Here is a 13,853-nt window from a genome sequence, read left to right as displayed (position 1 = left end):
CTAAGTATATCAGCATTATGGGGTCTACTAAGGAGTCATAAAATGGTGGAAACCAGAAAAACAAGGAGCCAAGCACTATTTTAAAGTTTTGTCTAATATGGCTTATGCCAAATCCTGTTGTCTTGGACTATAATCTGGTTTGGGTTCTAAAAAAAACAAAGTAGGTTTCAGGTTTTGTGGAGCTGTATTTCTGAGGGTACGTCTACACAGCAGCTGGGAGGGTACTTTCTAGCACAGGTAGTCAGAGATGCGCTAGCTCTACTTGAACTAGTGCCTAAATGGTGACACAGGCAGCGACGTGGGATAGCCACCCAAGGACGTACCCAGATGGTCAGGAGGGTTACTCAGGCAACTACCCTTAGCTGTCACTTATGCCACCATGGCCATACCGTTAACTAGAGAATTTACAGGGGGAGAGAGAGAGAGAAAGAAACAGAGAGAGATATATACACAAAGACAAGGGCAATTTTAACTATCTCTTCTAAACAACACTGAATGCTTAATTGTAGCTTTTACAAGAGAAATATGGAAGTTGAAAGCTTTGGTCCTTGTTTGAAATAAAATAAAAGTGATGAAGAGATCAGAGTGGCTGCATACCAAAAGTCACATGGCTGCAGCACAATGCAGTGCACTGAAATATTTTTGAAGAAAGGGCTGTTCTACATTATTAATGGATCTGATGATTTATTTAGAAAAACCTATGCTGGGCTGCTTATGAATGCATTAAACTGCTCCTGTCTTTCAAAATAATAATAGGCAGTGATAATGACAATAGAGAAGGGAAACTATTAAATACCCCAGGAAGGAAGATTATCTATTTCATTCTTGAAAAAAATTACTGAATGTCCCAGCTTCATATAGTGCTTAAGGGCCCAACCAGTATTTAGCAGGTGATATGGCCCCTGCTTCCTCCAGTAACAGTTTAGCAAATACACTGGATAAAGATTTTCTTGAGAACATCAGGATATCTTCCAGGATTTTACTGCTAAAATGTTGTATGTTTCTATGTGGGGCTATAAAACAATGATCCTGTTTTATTATAGGAACAGAGGAGTAGAAGGGACTTCCAGGGTCAACAAATCCAGTCATGTCATATAATCAAATCAAATGCACCTTTAGATTTCTAGTAACTACCTGTTCCATGCAGAGTTTAGCAGCCATTTTGTTCTCAGATATGGCTCTAGCTTGTACTAGCAGAGAAACATGCATGTTACACAGTAGCCACTGAAGTCAGTTGATACCAAGCCCTGCTCTGTGGCAAGGGCATTGACCAAGACTTTCCATAGTGACTAGTGGTTTTCGGTACCTCTATGTGTGAGTGCCCAACTTAAATTACCTTAAAGGAGCTTGCTTATGTAAGCGGGGGAATAGTCCCGCTATTGTGGGGAACTTTCCTGGCTTCTGCACTACCCCGGTGAAGTGGGCTAGCGAAAGGATCTGAGTCCTCGCTCCCACTTCTTTACCCAGGGGCCTCCCTGCCCTTGAGGACTCCCCTTCCACTCTCCTGGCTGGCAGAGTCCTCGTAACCCCAACAAGGCTGGGCCCAGGATTCCTGGGGAGCTCGACCCCACAGTCTTGTTGTGGTCACGTAGGACAGGGGCTAGGGTGTCCCCACTCCAGGGTACTCTCTCTGCACTGGGCACTTCTCTGACCCACTGACCATTACATACAATTTGAAGCAAATGCAAGTTATTTAATCAACAATTAATTTTAAAAAGAATAAGGAAAAATGGGAAAAGTTAAAGGAAACATCAACCCGCTCTGTGGCAGGGAACATCACAAACAGTGTCTTTGGAATGTCCGGGCAGTTCACAGTCTGTTCCTTGTAAGTCCCAGGCCTTCTTCTCAGGCCCTGGCTGTGCTGCAGGGATGCTGTGGGTTAGACACTCGCTCTGGTGGTGGCCAAAGGCTCTAGGTGGCAGGGCCCTTCTTCCCAGCGTTGCCCCCACCCTGTCAGGGTTACATATCCCCCTCTGAGTCTGGCTTGCAGAGCCTCCTGGCTGAGGCATCTCTCTGTGCTGGGCCCACTGCCCAGGGTCCCCCCTCAATCTCCCCAGCTACTCATGACACCCGGCTCCAGGCTGCTCCAGCCCCAGCTCCGGCTCCAGCTCCACTCTCTCTTAGCTCCAGCTCCACTTTGTCTCAGCACGGCTGCTGCTCTACCTCCAGCTCCCTGGTCTGCTTCTCTGGCCCCTCTGGCTCTGGTTGCTGCAGCTCTGCTCCCAGGACAGGTCTGCTCTGCAGGATGCTTCTGTGACTCTGCTCCCAGCATTGACCTGCTTCCTGGGCTGCTTTTCTGGCCCCTCTGGCTCTGGTTGCTGAAGCTCTCCTTCCAGGGCAAGTCTGCTCTCTCTGGGCTGTGCCTCTGGCTTTGGGGCTGCAGCTCTGCTCCCCAGCTCAGCTTGAGCCTGCTTTCTCCTTAGCTCGGCCCCACTCTATCTGACCCAGGCAATTCCAGCTCACACGGAGGACGGGACCCTCCTGACTCCTTGATTAGCCTGCCCACCCTATCATTCAGGCTGACCTGGAGCATTGGCCTCTCCCCATTGCTCCTAGGGACTGGCAGTCTCAGGGTCCTGATTCCCCATTGACCCTTCCCCCTTTTTAATACTGGGAGCTAGCAACTAAAACACCCCCACTGAATGTTAGCAAGGGGGCAACAGTCCCCTTACACTTAGGCTTAGCACTTTCTAAAAATCAGGCCTCCTTAAGGTGTGTCAAGGTAGGCACCCAAAATCTTTCGTCGCTTGTAAAAATCTTGGCCATTTCTAACCTTTTCTAAACTTGATCCGCTTCCACAGAGACTAGCCTCATGCCTTATTCATTCTCTTTGTTTTCCTTAATCAACAAGAACTCATTTTAGAGCGGACATGCATGTTTTGAGTTAGTGTACGGAAACAGAACTCTTGCTAGCATAAAGACAGCAAATGCCAGAGTCTGAAAGGAAGCAAAACTCTATCCCAAACTTCTGATGTGCTCAATAGTAGCCTGTATTCTCTTCTATGCAGCTTAGAACAATTTCAGACTTGTTTTCTGATCACACTTTTATTTTTTGCACAGCTTCTCTGTTACTACACTCTTTTGCTGTGTTTTTATTGTTTCATTTTTAATATCATGCTTCTTTCTTTATTACTTGCTGATATAACTTGTCAAACACCCAAACAGCTAGGGGCAAAGCTGTGAAAGGCAACCAAAATCATGTCTGCAAGGTTTGGGGGCATGTTCATTTACCTGGGCAAAAGCCTCCATTGATACATGCCACACAGGTGCTCTTTCAGTGCATTTCCAGAAGTGTGACCCCTGAGGAGTAGTGGTTACCTCCACAATGTGTAGCAAAAAAACAAAATGATGTCAATTTTTCATCTTGCCTTCTGCTATAGTCAACACAGCAGGCCTGTTTCTGAGCTCTCCTTTATGGGTGTTAATCAGGTTTCCATTGGAGCTAATGGAGGTACAGCCAGTGGTGAGCTGGAGCCGGTTCGCACTGGTTCGCTAGAACCGGTTGTTAAATTTAGAAGCCCTTTTAGAACCGGTTGTTCCGCGAGGGACAACCAGTTCTAGAATATAGAATATCAGGGTTGGAAGGGACCTCAGGAGGTCATCTAATCCAACCCCCTGCTCAAAGCAGGACCAATCCCCAATTTTTGCCCCAGATACCAAATAGCCCCCTCAAGGATTGAACTCACAACCCTGGGTTTAGCAGGCCAAGCTCAAACCACTGAGCTATCCCTCCCCCTAAAAGGGCTTCTAAATTTAACCAGCCAAAAGTGGTGCCTTAGGCGCCGACTCCACGGCCCCAGCTCACCTCCGCCTCCTCCCCTGAACACACCGCCTCCCCAGCTTCTCCAAGCCCCCCCCGCCCCAGCTTACCTCCGCTCCGCCTCCTCCCCTGAATGCGCCACCCCGCTCTGCTTCTCCGCCCCCCCTCCTGCCCTGGCTTCCCACAAATCAGCTGTTCACGCGGGAAGCTGGGGCAGGCTGAGAAGCAAGCAGCGGCTTCCCACTCAGGCCCAGGGAGGCGGAGGTGAGCTGGGGGGGGCGTGAGGAGGGCCGTCCGCACCGCAGCAGGTAGCCCCGAGGGGGGGGGCGCGCGCGCAGGGGAACCGCTTCCCGCCCCAGCTCACCTCCGCCACCCTCAGCCTGAGCAGGAAGCCGCCTGCAGGGTTCAGGCCAGTGAGGTACTTGAACAGTGAGGCCCTGATCCTCAGTGCAGACTCTATGCACTACAGTAATAAAAATGTTTAATGATAACATGTTCTGGGGCATTCAGTTCAGTTCCCAGGGGATACAGACGTAACAAAAGCCACCATCACAAGCAGGCAGAGTTACTAGTGACTGAATTCATAGTAGCAGCCGTGTTAGTCTGTATTCGCAAAAAGAAAAGGAGTACTTGTGGCACCTTAGAGACTAACAAATTTATTAGAGCATCCGATGAAGTGAGCTGTAACTCACGAAAGCTTATGCTCTAATAAATTTGTTAGTCTCTAAGGTGCCACAAGTACTCCTTTTCTTTTTAGTGACTGAATGGAAATGAAGACAGTGAACTATCTTCTCACTCTTCGGGCCTATCTACAGTAGGGGAATTTGCACTAATGCAGTTGCACCAGGGACAACTCTAATGCTGCACCAGTGTAAAATGGGGCTTGGGCAGGAGCAGCTTACGCTGCTCAGAGGCATTACCTTTAGCATGAGGTATTATAGGGCACTCGAACTGCCGCCGCTTGTGCTATTCCTGACTGCAAGTAGACAGGGATTCAGTTAAACAGCTAAACATTCAAAACAGCTTTGAACATTCACTTGAGACGTAGAAGCAGGGAGGGAGTAGCAAACAGGAATGAGATACCTACCAGCAAACAGCATCTTTCCCGTGAGCATTTCCGCCAGGATGCACCCTGCCGCCCACATGTCAATGGCTTTGGTGTAGGCGTTCGGTGAGAGGAGCAGGCGTGGAGATCGATACCATTTTGTTACTAAGCCTTCAGAAAGATAACCCTGAAAGATTAAAAATATACAGGTCTATATAAATAACTCTGGAAAACACTTCATCCATCCCTGCCTTTTGCTGTCTAATCGCTGGGTGAAGGGATGAATTTAGAGCTCGTCATCCCAGCTTGGAAAGGTTTTGCTTTAATTCATCCCAGTTACATCATGAAGAAGCAGGCAACATTTTCTCCCCTTTCAAAATGTCATGAAAAGGAGGAACGCCGAGACAAACTATTGGTACTGTAGGGAACAGCAAGACCGACATCCTCACTGCGCCTGACGGTGAGCGGTAAATTTAGACAAACGGCACAAGCGGATATATAAACACACACAGCCGCACAGTGGTGATCTCCAGGTGCCAAACTGCAGAGCCACACGATTGCCCCTTTCACCACCTCCCCTGCACTCTGACCATAATCCCTCCCCACGGAAACGACCACTGCCTTTGCAAGTTACTGATAGCTTGTTTTAATGATGGCTGGAGAACTGCATTTACTGCTACTGACCTGCCTACCGACTGTAGCCATGGTTAATTTAAATGAAAGTGTCCTATTATTTTTGTTACCCCATTCTGCCTGCCTGCCTCAGACTGTGTGCTCATTTAGACTGCAAGCTCTTCAGGATAGGGACCGTCGTTTACTATGGGCCAGCGTTTTCAAAAGTGCTCAGCACCCACAACTGAGGCTAGGTTGTCAGAACAGCCAGTACAGTGGTTGCTGAGCTCTTGAAAAATCAGGCCTGACAGGTTTGTACAGTGCCGAGCACAGGGGGGCCCCAACCCCAACCTGGACTATAAAACAATTTGCTAGAGAGATGTTTTCTTCTATCCCCACACTGCTCCCATCAAAAGTGGAAATTCCCCCCTGCCCCCTGAGTGCAGGAGTCTGATATGCAGGATAAGCAATACAGAATCCTGGTCAAATGACAGGTTGATATCGCACAGGAGGTAGAGATTGATTGCAAGGATTGATATCGCACAGGAGGTAGAGAGGGAAACGTTCAGCTCTCCAGTAAGATAAGCACTCGCTTCTAACCCAAGATGAGCTGTTTTGGGGTTTTATACAGCTGCCCATCTCCGTAGTGTATAAGCACCTTCCACACAAAATCAGTAATGAAAGATAAGTGAACTTAAAATCGCAACATTATTTTGCATACAAACACTATTTTAGATACTTGTTAAAAGATTCAGAAATGTACTATATTAAATCCAATTCAGCAAAGCACTTAAGCACATACTTAAAGTTAAACATGTGCTTTACTGAACTGGGGCTAGTTATAATTTTTTTGTGTCTCTGAAATCTGTACTGTGGACCTATTGTTTCTATGCAAAGCTCCACAACACGAGTGTGGACGGACTAATAGACTTGATTCATAGATCCATAGATTCATAGATACTAAGGTCAGAAGGGACCATTCTGATCATCTAGTCCAACCTCCTGCACAGCGCAGGCCACAGAATCTCACCCACCCACTCCTATGAAAAACCTCACCTATGTCTGAGCTATTGAAGTCCTTAAATCGTGGTTTAAAGACTTCAAGGAGCAGAGAAGCCTCCCTCAAGTCAACCATGCCCCATGCTACAGAGGAAGGCGAAAAACCTCCAGGGCCTCTCCAATCTGCCCTGGAGGAAAATTCCTTCCCGACCCCAAATATGGCAATCAGCTAAGCCCTGAGCATATGGGCAAGATTCACCAGCCAGATACTACAGAAAATTCTTTCCTGGGTAACTCAGATCCCATCCATCTAATATCCCATCTCAGGGGATTTGACCTATTTACCCTGAATATTTAAAGATCAATTACTTACCAAAATCCCATTATCCCATCATACCATCTCCTCCATAAACTTATCCAGTAGAATCTTAAAACCAGATAGATCTTTTGCCCCCACTGCTTCTCTTGGAAGGCTATTCCAAAACTTCACTCCTCTGATGGTTAAAAACCTTCGTCTGATTTCAAGTCTAAACTTCCTGGTGGCCAGTTTATACCCATTTGTTCTTGTGTCCACATTGGTGCTGAGCTGAAATAATTCTTCTCCCTCTCCTGTATTTATCCCTCCGATATATTTATAGAGAGCAATCATATCTCCCCTCAACCTTCTTTTAGTTAGGCTAAACAAGCCAAGCTCCTTAAGTCTCCTTTCATAAGACAAGTTTTCCATTCCTCGGATCATCCTAGTAGCCCTTCTCTGTACCTGCTCCAGTTTGAATTCATTCTTTTTAAAGATGGGAGACCAGAACTGCACACAGTATTCTACGTGAGGTCTCACCAGTGCCTTGTATAATGGTACTAAAACCTCCTTATCCCTACTGGAAATGCCTCTCCTGATGCATCCCAAAACCGCATTAGCTTTTTTCACAGCCATATCACAATGGCAGCTCATAGTCATCCCATGATCAACCAATACTCCAAGGTCCTTCTCCTCTTCCGTTACTTCTAATTGATGCGTCCCCAACTTATAACTAAAATTCTTGTTATTAATCCCTAAATGCATAACCTTACACTTCTCACTATTAAATTTCATCCTATTACTATTACTCCAGTTTACAAGGTCATCCAGATCCTCCTGTATAATATCCCAATCCTTCTCCGAATTGGCAATACCTCCCAGCTTTGTATCATCTGCAAACTTTATTAGCACACTCCCACTTTTTGTGCCAAGGTCAGTAATAAAAAGATTAAATAAGATTGGTCCCAAAACCGATCCCTGAGGAACTCCACTGGTAACCTCCCTCCAACCTGACAGTTCGCCTTTCAGTAGGACCCGTTGCAGTCTCCCCTTTAACCAATTCCTTATCCACCTTTTGATGTTCATATTGATCCCCATCTTCTCCAATTTAACTAATAATTCCCCATGTGGCACGGTATCAAATGCCTTACTGAAATCTAGGTAAATTAGATCCACTGCATTTCCTTTATCTAAAAAATCTGTTACCTTTTCAAAAAAGGAGATTAGGTTGGTTTGGCATGATCTACCTTTTGTAAAACCATGTTGTATTTTGTCCCATTTACCATTGACTTTAATGTCCTTAACTAATTTCTCCTTCAAAATTTTTTCCAGGACCTTGCATACTACAGATGTCAAACTAACTGGCCTGTAGTTACCCGGATCACTTTTTTTTCCCTTCTTAAAAATAGGAACTATATTAGCAATTCTCCAATCATTCGCTACTACTCCTGAGTTTACAGATTCATTAAAAATTCTTGCTAATGGGCTTGCAATTTCAGGTGCCAAGTCCTTTAATATTCTTGGATGAAGATTATCTGGGCCCCCGATTTAGTCCCATTAAGCTGTTTCAGTTTCGCTTCTACCTCAGATATGGTAATATCTACCTCTATATCCTCATTCCCATTTGTCATGCTACCATTATCCCTAAGATCCTCTTTAGCCTTATTAAAGACTGAGGCAAAGTATTTGTTTAGATATTGGGCCATGCCTAGATTATCTTTAACCTCCACTCCATCCTCAGTGTTAAGCGGCCCCACTTCTTCTTTCTTAGTTTTCTTCTTATTTATATGGCTATAGAACCTTTTACTATTGGTTTTAATTCCCTTTACAAGGTCCAACTCTACTCAAATTTTAGCCTGTCTCACTTTATCCTTACATGTTCTGACCTCAATTAGGTAGCTTTCCTTGCTGATCCCTCCCATCTTCCACTCCCTGTATGCTTTTTGCTTCTTCTTAATCACCTCTCAAAGATGCTTGATCATCCAGCTTGGTCTACAACTCCTTCCTATGAATGTTTTCCCCTTTCTTGGGATACAGGCTTCCGATAGCTTCTGCAGCTTTGATTTAAAGTAATCCCAGGCCTCCTCTACCTTTAGATCCATAAATTCTTCAGTCCAATCCACTTCCCTAACTAATTTCCTTAATTTTTGAAAGTTAGCCCTTTTGAAATCAAAAACCCTAGTTGCAGATTTATTTTTGTTAATCCTTCCATTTAGTTTGAACTGAATTAGCTCATGATCACTTGAGCCAAGATTGTCCCCTACAACCATTTCTTCTATGAGGTCCTCGCTACTCACCAAAATTAAATCTAAAATAGCATCCCCTCTAGTCGGTTCAGCAACTACTTGATGAAGGAATCCATCAGCTATCGCATCTAGGAAAATCTGAGCCCTATTATTATTACTAGCACTGGTCCTCCAGTCTATATCTGGGAAGTTAAAGTCTCCCATGATCACGCAGTTTCCATTAGTATTTACTTTATTAAAGACATTAAAAAGGGCTCTATCTATATCCAAATTAGATCCCGGAGGTCTATAGCACACCCCAAGCACTATCGTAGGAGAGGCTTTACTAGTTATCTTACCCAATGTAATTTTTGCCCAGACGGACTCCGTCTTATCCATTGCATCGCTTCTTATTTCTTTACATTCTACTTCATCATTGATATACAATGCTACTCCACCACCTTTACCTTTGTTTCTGTCTTTCCTAAACAGCACATACCCTTCAATACCTGTAGTTCAGTCATGACTACTATTCCACCATGTTTCTGTTATCCCTATAATATCTGGTTTCACTTCCTGCACCAGTAGCTCTAGTTCCTCCATTTTGTTACCTAGGCTCCTCGCATTGGTGTATAAACAGCTTAATTTTTGCTGTTTGGCCTCGCTCACATTTTGTACCCTATTAGGCACAGTCATTCTACAGCCAGTATAACCTATTAGACTAGTATCCACACTGCCCTCCTCCTTATATACATTCTCCTACCCATGGCTGTATCCTTTCTTACTTCGTCTTCTTCCCTCTCAATGCTAAAATCTGGCGTGGAGATTTCCTGGACATCTCCCATCCATCTCCCCCTAATTCCTAGTTTAAAGCTCTCTTTATCAGTTGTGCCAGCCTTGATCCTAGAAGTCTATTTCCTTCCCTACTCAGATGAAGTCCATCCCAAGAGAACTGACCTCTGTCCGTGAATGCCTCCCAGTGGCCATACATCCCAAAGCCCGCCTTATAGCACCACTGCCTAAGCCATCTGTTGACAGTCATAATCTTGTCACACCTTTGTTGCCCTTCTCTAGGAACAGGAAGGATCCTGCTAAAGATCACCTGAGCCTCAATTTCCTTAAGCGTCTTCCCCAGCCTAGCATAGTCTCCCTTAATACTTTCCAGCGAAAATCTAGCCATATCATTTTTTCCCACATGAAGGATAATTAGGGGATTCTTTCCCGCTCCCTTTAGGATCCTTTTCAACCTCAGGTCTACATCCCGTATCTTAGCACCCGGAAGACAGCACACCCTTCTATTCTCTGGATCAGCTCTAGTTACAGGCCTGTCTATTCTTCTCAATAAAGAGTCCCCGATCACATAGACCTGCATTTTCCTGGTGACGGTGCTATTCTCCAGTCTCTCCCCTGTTCCCTCTGGCTGCAAGTTCTTTCCATTCCTATTTTGCCTTATAATCCTCTTCAACCCATCCTGTATCCTCCTGGGGCTCATATTTGGTGTAGTCTCCCTTGACTCTTCTGCTTTTCCTATAGGACTAGCTTCTCTTCTCTTCTTCCTTATCCTTCCTCCTTCAACAAGTACCTGCTGAGCCCCTTCTTCATTTTCCAACTCTGCAAACCTATTCCTAAGCTCTATTTCTCCTTCACTAGCCCATCTTTTCCTCTGCCTGGTTCTTTTAGTCACATGTTTCCACTGACCACTTTCCTCACCCAGTCTCCCCTCAAAATTCCCCAGCCCTGCTTCCATCCGTGAGTCTGAGCTTTTTGATCCGTCAGTTCAACACTTTACTATTGATCTGGTTTTGGGTGGGGAGCAGCAGGGTTAAACAAAACTTAACTATTCTGATTTTTGTTTTGTTATTTTATTGTACAAGTATTTAGAAATATTCCCAAGTTAAAAATCATCAGTAATGCACAGAAAGACACACCGTATATTTACTAAGCTCATTTGTTAGTGACTGCGTTTGTATACACACAGACATCAACACCTTCAAAGCGTAGATGAAACTGCAGCCTGAATCATAATGCTGAAGCTGTTAAATAGCTGACACTGCATAATAACTAGCTGTAAAGGAAGAAACTCTGAAAGCTGCATATGTGACCCTGTATCTCACCTGAACTGGTACCTCAGAGAACATTAACTCTGATGAACTTGCAGGGTTGTTTAAAATACAATTCACTGTTGAAATTTTGCATGCATTAATCAGTTTTCTGCAGGGGCAATGGGCTTACATTTTATTCTGAAGTTTACATGAATGATTCATCAGCTTTAATAGTACCAGCACATGATAATCTGCTAATCATTCCTCAGTGTTGTTAATATCTGAATAAAGTCTTGCATGGAAAGGGGGGTCCTGATTCTGCTCTCCTCTACTTTAGGATCAATGGGTCAAATTTTGCTCAGAGTTTCACCAGGGGTTTGGGGTGCTGAATGAGAGTTTGGGCTGTGGCTGAGGGGTTTGGAGTGTAGGAGGAGGCTCCGGGTTAGGGCAGGGGTTTGGGGTCTGGGGTGCAGGGGGTAAGGGCTCTAGTTGGGGGTGTGGGCTCTGGGGTGGGGTCAGGGATGAGGGGCTTGGAGTGCAGGATGGGGCTCTGGGCTGGGGTTGAGGGGTTTGGAGTGCAGGAGCGGGTGAGGGGCTGGAGCAGGGGGTTGGGGTGAGGGGCTGGAGCAGGGGGTGAGGGGTGCATGAGCTGGGTGGCACTGACCTCAGGTGGCTCCTGGAAAGAGGCGCCGTGTTTCCCAGCCAATGGGAGCTGCAGAGCTGGCTCAGGGTGGCACCTGCACTGTGGGTAGGGACAGCTTGCAGACCCCCTGCTGCCCCTGAGCCTAGGAGCCAGAGGGACATGCTGGCTGCTTCCAGGACCTGCATGGAGTTGGCCGCTGCGGCCAACCGGACTTTTAGTGGCCCTGTCAGGTGTCCTGACTGGAGCAGCCAGGGTTCCTTTTCGACTGGGCGTTCCAGTCAAAAACCAGACACCTGGCCACCCTTGTGGGTATACATCACCAGACTGGCAGTGACAGACAGTGATTTGTAGTCATTAAACTACCCATCATTCCCAGTGATCAGATTGGACCTGCATCTCTCATGGAAGCACCCTAGATTCTGTGTTAGGTTCACCTGCTGCCCTTATCTTTAATATGGAAGTTCAGCATGTCCCAGAATGCAGTGCTCCATCTTCCTCTAAGCATCGTTAAGGCTAAGCATTGCTTGCAGGCCTCAGGCTGTATCTCCATATTAAATGATGGCAGCCACAGGTTACCCTATGTGACTCTGAGACTGCAATTTTCCCATGGCCACATTTCGCCTGACTCTTATCTAATTCCTTCAAAACAACATCTCTGTTATCTCAAGGAGACTCTGAAAGGAAAGTAGTGTGGAAGCTATTAATTGATGAAAGAGGAGAATGGGCTACAGGGTGCTTCATCTTCTGAGGTCCCTGGGGTGTAGGAGAGTCCCTCATTACCAGGCAATTAAGCATTTCTAGTGACTGTTCGGAGGGAAGCTGGGAAGAGCGAAAGCAGAAGCCTCAAGAAGCAACAGCTAATTATGGGAATGGAGTCTGGCAAAAAGTGAAAGGCCTGCAGCAAACAAATAACTCCATTAACCCAGGAGAAGATGGAAGTGGGCCAGCACACAGGACGAGCATGAAATGAAGATATGGTGGGAGAATACCAACCATGTAAGAAGAACAACAGCACCCTCTCCTCTCGTGAGGAACATAAGTACATACGGGGATTTAAGACAGACTTCTTGTACAGATGGGTGCTGACCCTCTCCCCACCCCAAACTCTTGGGAAAATCAGATTTGGATTCCAACTTTGCAGCTAGTCCCCATCTCTATAATGGGTCAAGTCAAAGCCCCAGATGTGAACACACTGAACTCTGGATCTGAACTGTCACAAACTTTGCTGCTTGGTCCAACCATCTGCTCTGCAAAAACAGGTCAAATTGTCTTAGGGCCCAATTCAGACGCCATGTGTGACACAAATAAGTGCCAGGTAAAAGCGGGGTGCAGGCCAGAACATGGGAGGCCTGACCCTGGCCAAGTGAGAGCACTGCCGTGTAGTCTGTGAGTTACCCTTGCCTAGTCATGCCCAAGAGGAACATTGTAACTCAGTGCCCCATGATAGGAACAGTGTTTGTCACTCTCTCTTCAGACACCTCCATTTGTTCTCCATACTGTCCATTTTTTCACCCTGTGATCCTGTGAGTAAAAGAGCTGGTGAGCTGTGGCCTGGAGATCCCTTCCTAGCACAGGAGACGATGCCTAGCATTTAACCATGCGGTGCCTGTGTGGAGCCCCTTCTAACAGGAGTCCTGCACCCGCAGGCAACCTGCTGTGCACCAGGATCTGAACAGCAGACCTACATTAACCAACCACATGAGTCTCTGCCAATTGAACTAAATCCTCTCCCTGACAGCTGTAGCAGCCTCAATAACCTCTTAAGGGTACCGGTTACTAGAGGGGGGCAAAGAGCAGATAATACTTTTATGCATGTGCTTGTGAACTGACACAAAGCTACTCTGAGGCACATTAGAACCAGTGGGAATCCCTGCATCAGGTGCAACAGCGAGTTTGTGTGGCACGATCTTGGGTTGCTGTGGGCAGCATGGAAGCAAAGTGTGATTAAACGTGCACAGGAGATTGTCTTTGAGAAGCAAAAGAAAGAGATAATTTACCACTTGTGCTTTTGGGCTGTATGCACCGTTTTGTTAAGCCGGTGTGGGGTGGGAACTCATTTATTTACAAGAAAGGTGAGCGTGGTGTCCAATGGTGAGAGGAGGAGATTGGGAACTGGATCTCTTGGGTTCTTTTCCCAGTTCCTGTAAGGTACGCACAAAAGGGAGAGCACAGTGACACAAAAGAGAATGTGTAGTGGTTGAACAACCTCCCCACTGCATTCCCCTGAGGTGG

The 13,853-nt window shown here is 46.0% G+C and overlaps 1 protein-coding gene across 2 annotated transcripts in view; it reads right to left on the bottom strand.

The window, feature by feature from the left end:
- Positions 1 to 13,853, bottom strand: part of MAPK4 (mitogen-activated protein kinase 4) — a 155,218-nt gene that overhangs the window by 27,898 nt on the left and 113,467 nt on the right. For both annotated transcript variants that reach the window (XM_038401152.2, XM_043514981.1), the window contains exon 3: positions 4,848 to 4,992. In XM_038401152.2, coding sequence (XP_038257080.1) covers positions 4,848 to 4,992 — 145 coding nt within the window. The remainder of the gene's footprint in view (positions 1 to 4,847; positions 4,993 to 13,853) is intronic.

The sequence above is a fragment of the Dermochelys coriacea genome, chromosome 5 (assembly GCF_009764565.3).
Source record: "Dermochelys coriacea isolate rDerCor1 chromosome 5, rDerCor1.pri.v4, whole genome shotgun sequence".
NCBI lineage: Eukaryota > Metazoa > Chordata > Testudines > Dermochelyidae > Dermochelys > Dermochelys coriacea.
The sequence above is the reverse complement of the archived record's forward strand: the minus strand, read 5'-3'. Positions and strand labels throughout refer to the sequence as shown.